Genomic DNA, 18,324 nt, shown 5'->3' with positions numbered 1-18,324 from the left:
TGAATTTTTCCGGAGCGTTTTGAGCAAAAATTTGAATTTTGCAAAAATTGTTCATATGCAAAATCCAAAATTTTGCTCAAAACGCTTCGAAAAAATTCAGGCGTATTCCTTGGCTGATTAAAAGAACTTTTAATTCTTGATGATTTTTCCGAAAAGCCCATCGTTTATTGTAAAAAAATTCATGAATGTTTTCACAAAAATTTTGCCATTAAGACGCCATTTTGAAAATAGTAAAACGAAAAATCGATCTTTGAACCATGGATTCTCAAAGTTTAGACATTTATTCCACCGGTTAGTGAGATTCCAGGTTAATTACAGGCTCGAAAAGCTTTGGAAAATGGTTCACAAAAAAAAATAGGCACGAAAAATCACGTTTTTTTTTTGTTTAAACTGCATTTTGGGATAATAAATAAATTTTTTGAGGAATTTCATTGGCACCGTCGGAAAGAGGAGATCTTAAGCAATTAAAATATATGTCTCAATTTTTTCTAGTGTCGAATAGTCTTAGTTATTGGCCGTTGAAAAGCAGTGTACCGGTAGTGGCGTTTTGGCCGTTTAAGGGTTAACTGTTCATTTTATGATTGAAAAATCACCCTTTTTCAGTTAAAAATTCGTCTTTTGGTAGAAATAAACCTTTTTGAAGATTCATTTTAGTTGAAAATTCATCACTTTTTTTGGAAAATATGACTATTTTTGCGTAAAAAACAGTTTTTATTTAAACTGAAAATATAACTGAACGTTTTTTTTATTGAAAGTTTAACTATTAAATTTTTGGTTGACATTTAATTTTTTTAGTTGAAAATTCATCTATTTCAGTTGAATAATCATCATGTTAGTCGAAAATTCGTCTTCTTTGTTGAAAATTTAATTATTCTATATAAAAATTCGTCATTTTATTTAAAAATTCATCTACTTGGTTGAACATTGTTTTTTTGTAAACTAAAAGTTAGCATTCACTTTTTGATTGAAAATTACCTTTTTTTTAGTGGAAAATTCAACATTTTGCTAGAAATTAACTTTGTTTGAAAATGTGACTTACAAAATTTTTTTTTTTAGGAAAATTACTTTCTCAAAACTGAAAATATAACTTTTCCAACTAAATATTCCATCATTTTAGTTTAAAATATATCTTGTTGGTTGAAGACTCAACTATTCCAGTTAAAGATTCATCATTAATTTTTTTTTTAATTTGACTGTTCCATTTTTGGTTGAAAATTTGTCTTTGTTAGTTGAAAATTCATGTATTTAGTTAAAAAATCGTCTTGTGTTAGAAAATTAATTTTGTTGTTGAAATATAACTATTTCATTAAACGTTCATTTAACTTATTAGAAATAAAATATTTTTACTTCAAAAGTCAGGAATTTGAAGCGGTTTAAATTTAATGAATTATAGTACCCGCATTAATTTTATCTAAATATGCATTTTAAGTATAAGAAAGAAAATAAAAAGTTGTTCGAATGATGATAATAATTCATTAACTTAAGAGACAAATTCAAGAGATGATCAATGATATATTTAGTATTATTTAAATATTTATTTAATCGAATGTGCTAATATATTTAAGAATATTTTATAATATAATTTGTCTAAGCTTTCTAAACACTCGGGAATAAATTTTTCCAGACCCCGACAAGACTATAGGATAAATAATTATAAATTACAGGTCGACATCTCGCTCTGATATTGTGCGTTTGATTCCAATAAACGAGAATTACGATCGCATGTGCTCATCGGCCGTCGTCGTTCAAACTACGACCAGAGAACTAACAAGAAATACAGCAATCGTTTTAGCAGAAGATATCAGCAGTGGGCATTTTTTAAGATGCGACGTTATAGTCGATGCTATTTTTTCTCTAAATATGGTAACAACGACGAGGGAATTATTTATCGAAGAGGCTCCAGAAGCTTTTGAAGTGCGAGCCTACGACGAGCAAGGTTTCAATCTTCATTTTTAATAAAAACCTAATTTCTCTTTTGCTAATTTATTATTTGTTTGGTTACAAATAGTTATTATTCTTTGTAATTACGAAATTAGATATCTAATCGAGTCTTGATTTTAAAGGAAACGAGTTTACAACCCTCGCTGGTATAGAATTTTCTTGGGCCGTGGGAAATTCAGACAAAAGGGGTCCACAACCGGATGATAATTTGCCCAACAACGTTTTGAGATTCATGACTTTTCAGGAATCTCCCTACGAAACCCCACATACTGTCGAAATGTTGGACACGATTGGGAAAAGGGGAAATATTGTTCTTTTGGAAGGAGTTAAAACCGGAGCCGCAAAGGTATTTTAGTTTTTAGACCGTTTTTCCCGTATTTCATAATTCGCGCATTATGTAATTCTTGAAAAGTTCGAACTAAAAAATATACAATTTTTAAGGTGTTTAGAATAATTAAACTTTAAAGGTTCACAATATTTCTCGCAGAATTTAAAATTCTGCCATTTGGAATGGAAAAATGACATTGAACTTTTATTTGACAGAATGACATCTTTTAGTAAAAAAAAATCTATCGAGTGGTGGTTTTAAATAATTTTAATTTACAATTATATTTTGAATGTTAAATTGTAAAAAATTTTAATCTTTGAGTTCTTGAAACTAAAGTTTTTTCTTAAATTAATTTTTAGATTAATTCTTGGAGGTTTCAAATTTTTAATTTCACAATATTCTAGTTTCAAATTCAAATATTCGAGAATTTAGGACTATTTCGCTATTTAATAATTCAAAATTTCATATTAAAAGCCTTGATAGTCACTTTTGAATTCAATAATTTTAGATATAAATATAGACCAATTTCGATTTGAAAAGCTTAAAATTGTACAATTTAAAAAAATGAAATCATATAACAATATTGTTTTGTATTCTCTGTCTTTATTTTTAATTTTCAATGTAAGATTTTTAAATTGTCTGATTTTAGTTGAAGATTAAAACAAATGAAGCCTTTTTTAATTGAAATATATTTTATTCAAAAATTTAAAAAAATGAATATTCCTTTTCAAACGATTAAAATTTAATTTAAATAATTGAATTTTTAAAGGGCTTGAGCATGAAAAGTTTTAATATCATAATTTTTGGTAACTAAAATTTTTTTTCAGATTTGAATGGAGTTCGAATTCAATTAAGTTTCAACGTTCAGGAATAGAATTTTTTCATTTCTAACGTTTCTCATTTAAAATTAATATTTATTTCGAAATTTATTTTTAGAATAATTCAATTCATTTTTTTTTTCCATTTTAGGAAAAAGTTGTATAATCAGTTTCAATTTTAATGTATAATTTTATTATGTAATAACAATTTTCAATTTTAGAATTTCAGAAGCCTTGTCTTTGCAAGGATCAAAAAAGTTGTCAATATTAAATTGTGAAATTGTAATCGCTTTGAATTTAAAATGATTAAAATTTAAAAGTTTGCGATCTTTAATCATTGAATTTTGAACGATTTTAATTATAAAGAATACAATTTCAATGACTCTGAATTTTCAATGATCTAATTTCAAAAATTTCAATCTTAAAATATTAGTTACAATTTTAACAAAAAGAGAAAAGTAGAAAGTTGTTCAAACAGTAATTTTAGTTTTTTTTTCAAATTATTTATTTTTTGCTTGATTAGAAGAATTCTTCGAACAATTCTGGAAATGTGTGTTAATTTTTTTAGTCAGGGAATTTTCTAGAGGGCGTGCTTAGAATTTTTTAAAATTGTAATGTGAAAATGAATAACAATTTTTTGTTGTTGTTGTCAAAGTAGCTTTATATTACTCGATTTAACTATCTAGTTGAAAATTCTTTTTTATTTTTTCTTGTAAATTAATTTTTATGTTTGAAAATGTATACTTCTTAGCTGAATATTGAATTGCTTGGTTGAAAATTGATGTATTTGGTTGAAATCTCTTTTTGGTAGAAAATTAATCCTGGTTTCATTTTAATTGTAAGTTCATATTTTTGTTTGAAAAGTAATTTTTTTAACTAAAAATTTAACTATTCAATTTGAAAATCTAACTAATTTGTTGATGATTAATTTTTTCCAATGAAATTTCAAATAATACATCTGAATATTCCGTTATTTTAGTTGAAAATTAATCTCTTTGGTCCAAATTAATTTTTCGACTGCAAATTTAACTACTCAAATTTTTGATGAAAGTTTATCTTTTTTAGTTGTAAGTTCATGTATTTTCTTAATGTGGTTTAATTATTAATCCAGTTGAATATGTCAAAAATCATCACTTTAGTGAAAAATTCCTCACTTTGTTTGAAACTGTAACTATTATTTTTAAATTAGTTTTTTTTTGTCGAAAATTATTAATTTTTCGCCTGAAAATGCAATTGTTGGAAATTCATCTTTATGGTGGAACATGTAATCATTCTTGTTAATGATTCATCATTTTAGGTGAAAATTCATTTCTTTGGTTTAAAATTCAACTATTTTAGTTAAAAATTCATTGAGTTTTTTTTGAAAATATTAGTTTTTTAAATTTTTTTATATTCAAATATTTAACTTTTTGTTAAAAATAATCTTTTTTTTTTATTTGAAAATTCATCTTTTTAGTTGAACATTTAATAATTCTTATTAATGATTCATCATTTTAGGTAAAAATTCATCTCTTTTGTTTAAAATTTATTAAGTTTTTTTGAAAATGTTAGTTTTTTAATTTTTTAAATTCAAATATTTAACTTTTTGTTAAAAATAATCTTTTTTTATTTGAAAATTCATCTTTTTAGTTGAACATTTAATAATTCTAATTAATGATTCATCATTTTAGGTAAAAATTCTGGTTTAAAATTAAAATATTCAAGTTAAAGATTCATTATTTTATTTAAAAAATCATCGAGTTTTTTGAAAAAGTTACTTTTTTAAAATTATTTTCTTGTTAAATTTTGAATTAAAACAAAAATTAAAATATTCAGTTTTTGGTGGAAAATTCATTTATTTTGTTAAAAATTCATCTTTTTGGGTTGAAAATTTAATCATTCTAATTAAAGATTCAATGTTTTTAGGTGGAAATAAATCTTTTTGGCTAAATATACAATTAGTTGAAAATTGATATTTTTGGTAAAAATTCATAATTTTCATTTAAAATTCAACTATTCCAGTTGAAGATTCATTATTATAGTTTAAAATTTATCAGTTGGGTTGAAAATTAATTTTTTAAACTAAAATTTAACTTACATTTCTGGTTAAAAATTGATCTTTTTTAGTTAAAATTCAACTATTTGATTAAAGATTTGTCTTTTATATTTCAAAATTCAACTACTGTATTGAACATTCATGTATTTTGTTTGGAGATCGTATTTTTTTGGTAAAGAATTAATCATTTTGTTTCAAAATTTCTCTTCTTGTTTGAAAATTCGTCTTTTTGGTTGAAAAGTCAAGTATTCCAGTAAAACATTGATTATTTTCGTGTAAAATTCATATTTTTGGTTGAAAATGAAACTACTGGGTTAAAAGTTAAACTCTTTCGTTAACAATACATCTATCTTGTAGAAAATTTAATATTTTTTCTCGAAAAGTTAGAAATTTAAAGCAGTTTAAATTGAATTTATTTAAAATAAAAATTGCTTTGAATTTTTCATCCAATTCATGGACTTTAGTGACAAATTTAAGAAATTATTAATGATGTATTTAGTATTATTGATGTATTTAATTAATAGATGGTGATAATGTATTCAAGAATGTTTTGTAATATAATTTATCCCCAGAAACTGGAAAACCCCTTATTTATAATAAACTTGCAAAACTGTATACATATTTCGATTTGATTGATTAAAAAAATGTAAAATATTTTAATGACTCCCTACTATGAAACATTATACCTGGAAAAATCTAGAATTGGCAGGGAATTTCGTTCAACGATTTGAAACACCCTGTCAGGTATTTTGAAAGATTCCTAATGATTTCTCACTGTTTTGTGATTTATGAGGAATTAAAGAGATATCCATGTGATATACAAAGTTTTTAATATTAATCGAAATCCCTTTTTTACATTCTCATCAGAGAAGGTATTATAAATTATAATAATATACATTTATGAGAATGATATAAAATATCAGGGATAAACTCGAGTGCGAAGCACGATATACGTGATGCGAATGTGTTCGTTAAAGCCGAAGGAGTTTTAACAAAAGAGAATTCACAATCAGCAAATTACTATTGTCAATGCTTTAATTTTTAGTTTAGAAAAGTCTGTGCACAAAAACCGAGCGTATACCGAGTCTGGGAATACCATACAAAAAGATTCCCACCAAATTGATTTTATATCAATCAAAATTTGTTCTTTCCCTTACAGGTTTCTGTGAGATTGCTCAACTCGGAATACAAAAACGTGGCCCCAGTAGAAGTTGAATTAGTCGTGATAGCCAATCTTATAATCATTCCATCCGACGTTACAATGATGGTATACGACTGTTTCACCTACAAAATAATGCAGGCAAGTAATAAATTACTCCAAAATCCGAAACATTTTAACTATTAAAATATTTTTAAAATTTCTGAAGTGAATTTTGAATAAATTATGAATATTTCCAGGTTCATCAAGGTCGTCTGGAAGAAATACATCTGCCATCTAGTCAGTACTATCTCGAAGCCGAGAACACCAACATTATAAAGATCAACAACGATCGTGGAAGTGTCTACTCCCTAGCCAGAGGAAGGACCAAGGTCTCTCTGCACGATAAAAATGTCCACGAGGAGTACGGAGTGATACTTCCGTCCGCATCAGTCAGCATAAGCGACGTAGCTTACATAACTCTGACAGTTCTTCCGCACCGAAGCTGGGCCCTCATTCTCGGCCACACTCACGAGATCGTTGTTGACCTCTACGACAGTCGAGATCACAAATTCTACATTGGCGAAGGTGCCGAAGTCACCATGGAAATAGAAGATCAATATTTCGAGAAGAAGTTGACAACGCGGAATGGAACACACGTGGTCGTCGTGCCAATTCAAACCGGAACGACGACCGTCAAGGCAACTCTGCACGGAGTGATTGACCAGAATGGACAGAAAATTGCCCAGTCGCCGGAACTGACAACTAGAGTCGAACTCACGATTCATGCGCCGGTTATTGTCCATCCGCAGTCACTCGCTCTACCCTGGGACCCGAAAAGCAAAACGCGATCCGATGTCGCTCTAAAAGCAAGCGGCGGTGATGGATCTTTTGTTTGGAATAGTCGGCAGCCATCAGTGGCGACAGTTTCACAAAGTGGAGTCATAAAAGCCCTGCAGAAAGGATCGGCCGACGTGACTGTCTCGATGGCTCGCAATCCCTACAATCGGGACACTTCCAGGGTGTATATTCTAGCTCCGACGAAACTCGAAATCATTCAGTACAATATGGAGGCGGCGATTGGAGAAGCAATTTTTCTGCACATTGCCCTCTACGGTGAATTGATGGATGGATCCGAAGTTCGTGATATTCCGTTCAATGATTGCAAAGACATGCCGTTTGAGATGTACATACCGGATGGAAATTTTGTTCAGAACGAGAGCGAAATTGCCCAACCGGTTGGGATTGCCTGTGCAGCTTTGGCAGTCGTTAGTCTCAGCACTGGAACTTGTACGATAACTGTGACTTACAACGCGAATGGCCATTATCTCATGGACAATATTACAGTGTCAGCATACGATCCTTTGATTGTTGTTCATCCGCCGAGTGGAGAAACGGTTCTTGCAGTTGGTTCTTCCCGACGGGTTATTTTCAAAGGTGGACCACATCCCTGGTCGGGTAAACTTCAGGGCTATCGCCGTGAGATGAGTATTTCGGAGGAAGACAATGTAGAAGTTAGTGAAGACGAGCAGGGTATTGACTCGGACATTTCCATCTTTCAAGTTGTTTGCAAGCAGCTTGGCACGAGTATTTTGACATTTACTGTCTCGAATATTCCCCTATTACCGACTTGCAAGAAAACAGACGCGGTGGCGAAAATTCGGGTTATTTGCGCAAAGCCGAGGTACATTTTCCTGCAGCCTGAGTTCAAAGACAGTGAAAATTGTCCGATTAAACAGAATGCTGACAAGATCATGGCCCACAGTAACGAGATTTTGCAACTTTTGGTTCTGGTGAAGGATGAGGATGGAAAAAAGTTTGACAATATTACGAGTCTGAATGTCGAGTGGAGTTTGAAGCCACAAGTCGGTGGTGAAATTGAAGTTCCAGTTGGAACGATCGAAGAACCCTTCGAGGACTTTTACGTCAGTCTGCCCGGCAATCACTATCAGCGAATTGTGCCAAAATCATTTTCCGATTCGTTGGTTCTCAAGGCGAAAGTCACGGGATATCAGAAGAGTGTCCTCTCGCAATTGAGAATAACACCAGAGTGGCCGGCATTTCCGGTGGAGAACGAGCGAGGTACTTTAGCGACGCCTGTGATCGAGGCCTCATTTAATATCATTCTTGTGAATGACACGATTATCACGCCAAACGAGTTGAAAGTTTTGAACGACCCGAGTAGCAAGTATTTCCTGCAAGTCAGCCAGGGATCTGGATTTTACGAATTTGTTCTGAATGCCGAAGATATCGCGGATGTGCGTTATGTCGAGCCGTCGCGAACTATCAGTGTTGTGCCGAGGCGATCGGGAACTTTGAGAATTGCCCTGATTGATCTCTGCCTTGTTTCGGCGCCGGCTGAGGTTGTCATTCAAGTGCAGCAACTTGCGAGTCTTGATGTCGAGACGGTGAATAAAGTTGAGAAGGACAAGTGGATTGCTGCGGCTTTGAAGATGTACGACACAAATGGATATCTGATGATGCTTCCGTTTTTGGAAGCGCTAGAAATTGCGGCCGAGCTCGAGAATGGATTTATTGAGGTGAAACGAGCGCCTGCGAGTGAACACGAGGGACCTCCCTACGATGAGATATTGTACATGATACATGGTCTTGAGGAAGGTGAGACACAGGTGGTGTTCAGTCATGGGAATGGCGATGAGGAAATTCGCAGTGAGCCAATTCTCATTCAAGTTTTTCCGCCTCTAAAACTCAATCCGAAGAATTTGACAACTCTGATTGGAACGGTTTATCAAGTGACAGTCACTGGAGGACCAAAAGACGCGGAAATTGAATTCTCGACTGGAAGTCATGACATTTGCAGCATCGATCGCAGTGGTATCATCGAGGGAAAAATGATTGGGCAAACGAGAATAATTGCACGAGCGATTGGATTTAACGCGAAGGGAAATAAAATTGTTTACTCGCAGGATCACACCGATGTCCATGTGACGATTCTCGAAGGAGTGAAAATTGTCGTTCCAACAACGAGGATTAAAGTGGGTGCTAGAGTTCCTCTCTGGGCTTTTGGAATTCCGGATAATCTCACGCCTCTCATCATTGGCTCGATGAAATCGCCTCTTTCCTTCACGTGGATGACGAGCGATCCGTCCTTGTTGAGACTTCACAATATGTACGAGGGCACGGGAATTAATATTCGATATCAGAATGAAGTTTCTCTGCGGGCGAAAGCTGTGGAAGCCGGATTAGCAACAGTTTACTTGAATGTCACGGTACCTTGTAATATTCTGACTGGATGCAAAGCTGATCGAGTTTATAATGCTTTTGTCAAGATTGAGATTTTCGAGGAGTTGAAACTTGTTTACGAGGATGCTGAGAGTGGAGCGAGTGTGATATTGATGGCACCGAATTCGGCTTTTAAACTGCAAACTAATCGGGACAAGTACGGAGTGACGTCCTTTAAAATTATATCGAGCGGTGCTCATGGACACGAGTCGGATGATCCGAATGCTTTGACCCAGGCTACGAAAATGGTGACGGTTGATAAGAATGGTGTCGTGAAGTCTGGCGAGATTTTGGGCAGAACGGTCATTTCGATCACGAATGTGGAGGCATACAGTTTGAAACATATCCTGACCGTTATCATCGAAGTAAGTATTTTAATTTTTGAGATTTAAGGAAAAAAAAGTAGTTTAATCAGGGTGGTTAGTGTTCTGAAAACCCTGGAAAAGTTCTTTAATTTAACAATGTTGTTTTAATTGTAAAAATAGTTTTACATGCCTGGAATTAACTATTTTGTTGAACATTCGTTTTTGCTGTTGGAAATTCATTTTTTAAATTGCAAATTTGACTGTTTTATTTTTTATTTAAAATTGATATTTTTCAGTTCAAAATTCAATTTGGTTGAAAGTTAATCTTCTTAGTTAAAAATTAAAATCTTGTTGGAAAGTCATATTTTTCGTTGAAAGATAAAATCTTTTTGTCAAATATTTATTTTTCTGTATGAAAATCCATCATTTTAATTGAAAATTCATCTCTTTGATTGAAAATTTAACTACTTGGTTGACAATTTGTTCTATTTTTTTTTCTATTTTTTTAATCTTCGGCTGAAAATTATTACTTTAAATAAAAAATTAACTATTAAATTTTTGTCTGATAATTTCTATTTTTTGGTAGAAAATGTATCTTTTTCAGTTAAAAATGTAACTTTTTGGTTGAAAATTAATCTTTTTTGATTGATGATTATATTATTTTCATACAATTTCGTATTTTTCGGTTGAATTCAATCTTCTTGTATAAAAAGTAAAATCTTTTTTGGTTGATATATCAACTATCACATTTTTCGTTGCGAATTCAGCTTTTTTGGTCGAATTCAGTTGTCTGTGATTTAAAATTAAATTCTTTTTTTGATTGAAGTATCAGCCATTAAATTTTTTTTGAGAATTCATTTTCTTGATTGAAAATTCAAATGCATAGTTTAAACGTGAACTGTGCTCTGTTCGAAATTCACTTTTTGCTGTTGTTGATTCATTATTTTAGTTAAAAAATCATCTTTTTGTTTTAAATTAATCTTAGTTAAAAATTCAAATCTTGTTTAAAAGTAATATTTTTGGTTGAAGGTTAAACTCTTTTTGTGCAATATTTATTTTTCTTTCTGAGAATTCATCTCTTTGATTGAAAATTTAACTACTTGGTTGACAATTTGTTGTATTTTTTTGTTGCTGAATATATATTTTTTTTTACTGAAAATTGAAGTATTACAGTTAAACATTTCATCATTTTAATTGAAAATTCGTCTCCTTGGTTGAAAATTAATAGTTTAAATAAAAAATTAACTCTTTAATTTTTTGTTGATAATTTATATTTTTCAATTGAAAATTCGTCTTTTTGTTAGCAAATTATTCTTCCTGGTTGAAAACTCAACTATTTTGGTAGAAAATGTATTTCTTTCAGTTCAAAATGCAACTGTTTGGTTGAAAATTAATCTGTTTTGGTTGATGACTAAATTATATTCCTAAAAATTCATATTTTTCGGTTGAATTCAATTTTTTATATATTGGGAATGGTTACACTGCGATATGCCACCTGGTGACAAAAGTACGAACTAGAAAGAATAGGTATAATTTTAAAGATACATTTTTTAAACATTCTATAAAGTTATAACATTTTCTAAAGTAAAAAAAATATTTTTTCATAGAAAGATTTTTATAAAAAAAAAAAACAATTATTGTTCTATTTATTGTGATATTCAAAAGATTAAATGGACGTATTTTGAAGCAAAATTGATCTTATGAGACCAGCAAATGACAGTGAATTTATTTTTTGACCGGAAACTTTACAAATTTATATACAAAAATCTTCCACTGTAACAAATTTTTAATTTTAGACTTTAATTGTTAGGTGTACATTTTATTTTAAAGAATTTTAAAATGCAGTTTTTAAAACTTAAGCCATTACAAATTAGAAGCGTTTGAAGGCGAAGATTTTAGGAAAAAAATATTTTTAGTTGATCAACTGTCAATATAAATTAAAATAGTGATTTTTAAAATTGTACTGTTCTTTAAGATTTAAAAACAAACGTAAACGCCCGATTGAAACTTTATGAACTATTTTCAATTTTGAAATAACTTCAAAATAATATATTCATAATTAAAAGCTTTTATTAAATTTCACAAATTATTTTAGTCTAAAATATTCAATTTGTAAGTCAAATTTTTAAACTTCGATGTATGAATAACAATTGAATACATATTATTCTTTTTAAAAATCAATAAAGTTGAACAAATATTTAGAAGTTTTGAAAAAATTCAATTTAGAATTTGAAATGTCTTGCAATAATTTAAAACAAAGTGTCTGTTTAGAAGCTTTTTCAAAATTTTTAATGGCTTCAGAAGATTAAGAAACATTTTCTATGAAAATTGAAAATGATTTTTATTTTGAAAAGATAATTTTCAGTGATTATTCAAAAAGATTTAGAAAGGTTTACAAAATTATCATAAAGGAATGTGGAAGATTTTAAAGAAATATGTTTATTTTGGCAGAATTAAAAAAAAAAATTAGAAAAAATTGGATTCATTTTAAAGGATATTTAAATGTTCTGAAATAGTTTCAAAAATAATTTTAAAAATGTTTTAAATTCAAATAACATGCAGATGTTTCAAATAAAATTTGGAAGAATTTTCAGGATTTTTTAACCATTTAAAATATAAATAATTTAACTTTTAATTTAAGAAGTGTTCAGTTTATAAAAAATTGTAATCGTTCAATTTTTAATGTTTCTGACTTAAAATTGCTTTAACGGATATAATTTTGAAAATTGTTTAATTCAGTGATTGATTCTTCAATTTCGACTTTAGAGCATAATCTGGAAAACATTTGTCGCTACATACATTAATTGAAGTTTATTTAAACTTAAATTCATTGAAATTTACACGAAATAGTGCAACAATTGTTGTTGTTTTTTTCAAACCTATTTGACAAAAATGTATTTTTTCACTGCATAAGATATACTTCACAAAACTACCGTAAAAACACTTTTATGCCAAAATTAATGTACATCTTTAAAATTGTACCTACTCTTTCTAGTTCCAGTTTTCGACGCCAGGTGGCGAAATGGTAGAACACAATTCCCAATAAAGTAAAATCGTTTTTGATTGATATATCAACTATCACTTTTTTCGTTGCGAATTTAGTTTTTTTAGACGAATTCAGCTGTTTGCGATTTAAAATTAAATTCTTATTTTAACTGAAGTATCAGCTATTAAATTTTTCTTTGAGAATTCATTTTCTTGATTGAAAATCCAACTGCATAGTTTAAACATGAGCTGTGCTTTGTTCAAAATTCACTTTTTGTTGTTGTTGAAGATTCTTTCTTTTAGTTAAAAATTCATCTCTTTGGTTTTGAATTAATCTTCTTTAGCTGTAAATTTAGTAGAACATTAATCTGATTGGTTGAAAGTTCATTTTCTGTTGAAAATTTAACGATGGTTGGTAATTCAATATTTTTACATGAAATGTTTTGAATTTTAAGCGATTTAAATCGATTGTTTTAAAAAATGCGAAATTATACCTGGGAAAATCTTGAGTTACCTGGAAAAACCTGGAATTGTCAGGGAATTTTTTTCAAGGATTTTAGTAGACACCTTGAATTTATACAAGAGACACTTTAAATAACTACCAAGGATAATAAATTTCAATTTTTTAAATTTAGATTTGAAATAATTTCATTTCGTTTTTGAAAGACTATGTGTTAAAAATGTTGCAATATCCATATTCTGGTCTATGAATACTAATTTTTAAGAGAAAATAAAAAATTGATGAGAAAAATTATGGAATTTTGAAAATGAAGTTTGGGGTAACCCTTATATAATCTTCTTGTTAGTAATTTGTTTTTCTTGAACACATTTCTATTTCTTTGTTTTTCCCTTTTTTCCTCCTCAAGATTATATTTTTAATTATGAATTGTATGATTTTGTAGAAAATTCGATAATTTTGTTCAAAAGCTTGAATCACTTTGTTAATAAATAATGTTTTTTTGTTGAAGATTTATTGTTTTAGTTGAAAATTTATTTCGTTTGCAACTATTTTTTTTGTCATTATTTTTTTTAAATGAAAATTCAAATTTAAATTGAAGATTCTTTTTTTTGGTTGCTTAAAAAATTTTCTTTTTAAACTAAATACTTAACTATTCCATTGTTTCTTGAAAATTAATTTATCTTAAATTGAAAACTCAGTTACTTGTGTTAAAGTTTAACCACAGTTAAACATTTTTTTTTGGTTTGAAAGTTCATCTCTTTGGTTAAAAATTCCACTATTATGTTGAAAATTCTTTCTTTTTTTCGTTTAAAATTAATCTTTCTGGTTGAAAATTCTTCTTTTCGTTTCTAACTGGAACGGTTTGATTAAAAGTTAAGTTTTTTTTTAATTGAAAATTCACCTCTTACGTTGAAAATTCAACTATTTTTCTTGTAAATTTTTGTTTCGTTAGTGAAAACTTATCGTTTTTAGTTGAAATATCGTCTATTTTCTTGAAGAATCTTTTTTCATAGAAAAGTAATATTCTTGGTTGAAAATTCGTCGTTATGTCTGAGAATTCATTTTCAAAGGTTGAAAATTAAACTATTTATTTAAAAAGGCAATTGTTTTGTTGAAAACTCAACTCTTTGGTTGAAAAATTAACTATTTTTTGTGATTCTTTTTTAAAAATATCAACTATTATATTTTTTGTTAAAAGTTCACCTGTTTATTACAAATTTAGATATTTGGTTGAAAATGCAACGGTTTTTTGTTGAAGTTTAATGTTTTTATGTTCCAAAATTCGACTATTTGGTTGAAAGTTCATCTTTCAAGGTATAAAATGGTTCTATGTGGTTAAATAGTCATATCTTTTCTTACAAATTTAAGTATTTTGTTTGATATTCATTCTTTTTGCAGTAAACTCAACTATTCTGTACAATATTCGTCTATTTAGACCATTGGGTTAAAAATTCAATTATTTTGTTACAAAATTTCATTATTGACCGGGAGATCGGGAACATTATTGACTAGGTAAAAACTCGGATATAATTGATTATTTTATTTCACCTTTATGGCTGAAAATTCATCTTTTTGATTGAGAATTCAACTATTCCAGATGAAGATTCATCATTTTAGTTGATAATTCATAAGTTTGGTTAACAATTAATTCCTTTAACTGAAAATTTGTATGTCCATTTTTGGTTGAAAATTGATCTTTTCTTGTTCAAAATTCAACTATTTCGTTGAAAATCTACATATTTTGTTAATAATAAAAAATTTTTTGTGGAAAATTATCTTTCTCTTTGCAAGTTAATATTCTTGTTAAAAAATTCTTCTTTTCAGTTGAATTTATTACATTTTAATATTCATCATTTTAGTTGAAAATTTATCTTTCAGGTTGGAAATAAAATTACATGGTTGAAAGTTAAACTCTTTTGTTGAAAATTCATTTTTTGTATTGAAATTGTTGAAATATGAACTATTCGATTGAAGATTTGTTTCTTCTTTGGATGAAAAGTAAATTTTTTTGCCAAAAATTTGTTGTTTTTCTTTTGTTGAAAATTATCTTGTTTTTTAAACGGAAAATGCAACTATTGTTTCAGTTGAATATTCCATTATTTTAGATAAAAATTCATCTCTTTGGTCGAACATTAATTTTTTTTTAAGTTTATTTATTCAATTTTTAATTGAAAATTCATAATTTTTTGGTAGAAATTAATCTTCTCCTTTGAAAATGCCATTCTTCTAGTTAGAAAATCATACTTTTGCTTGGAAATTCATCTTTATGTTTTAAAATGTATCTATTTTGTTGAAAGTTAGTTTTTGTAATTTTTTAAACTGAAAATTTAACTTATTCCAATGGAATATTCCACAGTTTCCGTTTAGTTGAAAATTAGTTTTCTTTAATTATAATTTAATTATTTAAGTGTTGATTAATAATTTTTTGTAGCAAAAATTAATTTTCTGTCGTTGAAAATTTAACTATGTCAGTTGAAGATTAATTCTTTTAAATAAAAACTTATCTTTTTGTTTTAAAATTCAACTTTTCCAGTTGAAGATTCGTCAGTTTAGTTGAAAATTCATCAGTTAGTTTGAAAATTGAAATATTTTCATGAAAATCCGTTTTTTTTTTGTTGGAAATGATTTTTTTCAATTAAAAGTTTAATTATCCCATTTTTTTGCAAAGTGATATTTTTTAGTGGTAAATTAAAGTATTTGTTTAAAAATTTATTTGTTTTGCAATTTTTGCTCTATTGTGTCTGATTTTATTCGAAATTAATCTTTTGTAGCCGAAAATTCAACTCTTTTGTTGGACATTCGTTCTTTTAAATTGAAGATTCATCTTTTTTTGCAGAAAAGTAAAGTTTTTTTTGTGTGCTAAAATTGTAATCTTTGTTAGGTGAAACCCATTCATTACATGATGTTCTCACTCAAGTCTGACATTCGCATCAGATCAGGAGAGGAATTGAACATGTTACCAAAAGGAATGGAACTGAATTACGTGGTTGAATATTTCGATAATGTGGGTAACAAGTTTCATGCAGTTGGAACGGGATTCAAAACTCTGGTGAATCGCGGTGATTTGGTTTCCTTGGTTTGCGGAACAGACAATGTGATATCGGCCAAGTTTATTGAGAACGGAAAATCGATTGTTAAAATTTACAATGAGAAATATCCCAATGGAATGTTTGATTATGTCCACATCATGATTGGAGATGTACTTTTTCCAACAAAGGTAAGCTATTTACGAACTTCATACTATTTCCTTTTTTTTTAAAAGAATTTCTCGGTGATTTTCAAAAAGTTGGCCATTTTAGACAATGAGATTTTCGAAATAAAAAAATATATATCCAAACTGTATAAAATATATTTTTTAAATTAGGGGTAAACCAATTCAGTATGAATTAATGACTCAGAAATAAAACTATTTCAAAATATGGAATAAATGAATATGTTCGCAATTTATTCGATTTTTACTTGAGTGTTGCCGGACATTTTATAAAAAATAGTAATGATTATTAACTCTTATTTGGAATCATCGTTGATAAATCGATTTTTAACTGTTTTAAAATTTTCGTAAGTATAAAATTAACAATTTCAGTCCACATTATGAATAGCTTGAATAATTAGTTTCGAGTTTTATCCTAAAATAGAAATGTATCGCGAACTTCACTCTTAATTGTTATCTTTTGCAATTGAATAAAAGTGATATCTGTGAATTTTAAAATGTCGAAAAATTGTGTTAATATTTATAAATTTATTATTATTATTAATTTCTAAACGAAGTCACCTAAGATTTTTAAACTATACTAAATTGTGCTTCGATATAAATACTTTCCTGAGATAATTTCATAAAAAATGTATTCTGAGAAAAAGTAGAAAATAATTAGGACTTAAAGTGATCAACTGTTCGACAATCGTCCTCCTTTTTTCCGCCTATCTTCAAGGAACTTCTCCCTTTTCTCGTTTTTTCGCTAAAATACGAACTGAATTAATAGAACTCAATAAGATAATCTAACTTATTTTGGTTTCAAGTTTTTTTTTATTAACAATTGTATTATTTGTTTGAAAATTTAATTATTTTGTTCAATAGTCATCTTTTTTGTCGAGATTCGGCATTTTGGAATGAAAATTTATTCTTTATGCTATTTCCTGAGAGTTTTATAATTTTTGAAGAATATTGTTGGTGAATTTGACTCTTTAATCTCTAGAAAATAAAAAAGAAAGGATTTCATGAGGCACCTTATTGGCACAAAATTTTTAGAATAAAAATGTTTTCCAACTTTGATTTTATCCGTTTATTAAAATAATTGATTAAATTGTGATTTTTATCAATTATTATGTCATTTAGTTTAGAATGCTTAATTTGAAAATCTTTCACTTTAACAATGTTCCATTTTAGATTTTTAATTTTTAAAAGCATATATTTTGATTTAAAGAATTTAAAAATGCAATTTTAAAGGCTTAAAAAATTAGAAGATTTTAAAATCGAAGATTTTTTTTATAAAAAACAGGGAGACCGATAAACCGTTACTTTTACGAATTTTCAGAAGAATAATCCGCCCATGTTCGATTTTAACAGTTTTTAAAATAATTAAACTGCAGTTTTGAAGATTTAAACAATTAAAAATTAAAAGCATTTGAAATTGCAAATTTTTGATAAAAAAGAATTTTATTTTATCAACTGTAAATATAAATAAATAAATTATTTTTAAAATGGATCTGTACTCTAAATATAGAAATCTAAACAATAATTGATTTGACTAAACAATTCTAGATCCATTAATATTATTTTAATTCAGAGTTTCAGATCTTTCTTTATATTATTTTTTTATATTAAATTTAATAAATAAATTTATTAATATATTATTTATATTAATTTTTTTAACTATTAAAAAATGTAAACGTGCGTAATTTTAAGATATATTTAGAGGTTTTGAAAATATTCAAAATTAATTAAAAACTTGAAATTATTTCAAGTAATTTAAACGAAGTGTGTTAACATTTTTTCAGAACTTTTAAATATATTTAAAAAATAATCGAAATTTCCTACAACTTTTGAAAATCCTGCAAATTAAAAAAAAACACC

At 28.1% G+C, this 18,324-nt stretch overlaps 1 protein-coding gene across 1 annotated transcript in view; it reads left to right on the top strand.

The window, feature by feature from the left end:
- LOC117183111 (nuclear pore membrane glycoprotein 210) overlaps positions 1–18,324 on the top strand; it is a 39,063-nt gene that overhangs the window by 2,877 nt on the left and 17,862 nt on the right. The window contains exons 2-6 of the mRNA XM_033376290.1: positions 1,665–1,936; positions 2,064–2,287; positions 6,282–6,422; positions 6,521–9,868; positions 16,135–16,470. Coding sequence (XP_033232181.1) covers positions 1,665–1,936; positions 2,064–2,287; positions 6,282–6,422; positions 6,521–9,868; positions 16,135–16,470 — 4,321 coding nt within the window. The remainder of the gene's footprint in view (positions 1–1,664; positions 1,937–2,063; positions 2,288–6,281; positions 6,423–6,520; positions 9,869–16,134; positions 16,471–18,324) is intronic.

Source organism: Belonocnema kinseyi, chromosome 2, assembly GCF_010883055.1.
Source record: "Belonocnema kinseyi isolate 2016_QV_RU_SX_M_011 chromosome 2, B_treatae_v1, whole genome shotgun sequence".
NCBI classification, from domain to species: Eukaryota; Metazoa; Arthropoda; class Insecta; order Hymenoptera; family Cynipidae; genus Belonocnema; species Belonocnema kinseyi.
Note: the sequence above shows the minus strand (reverse complement) of the source record. Positions and strands in the feature narration are given on the sequence as shown.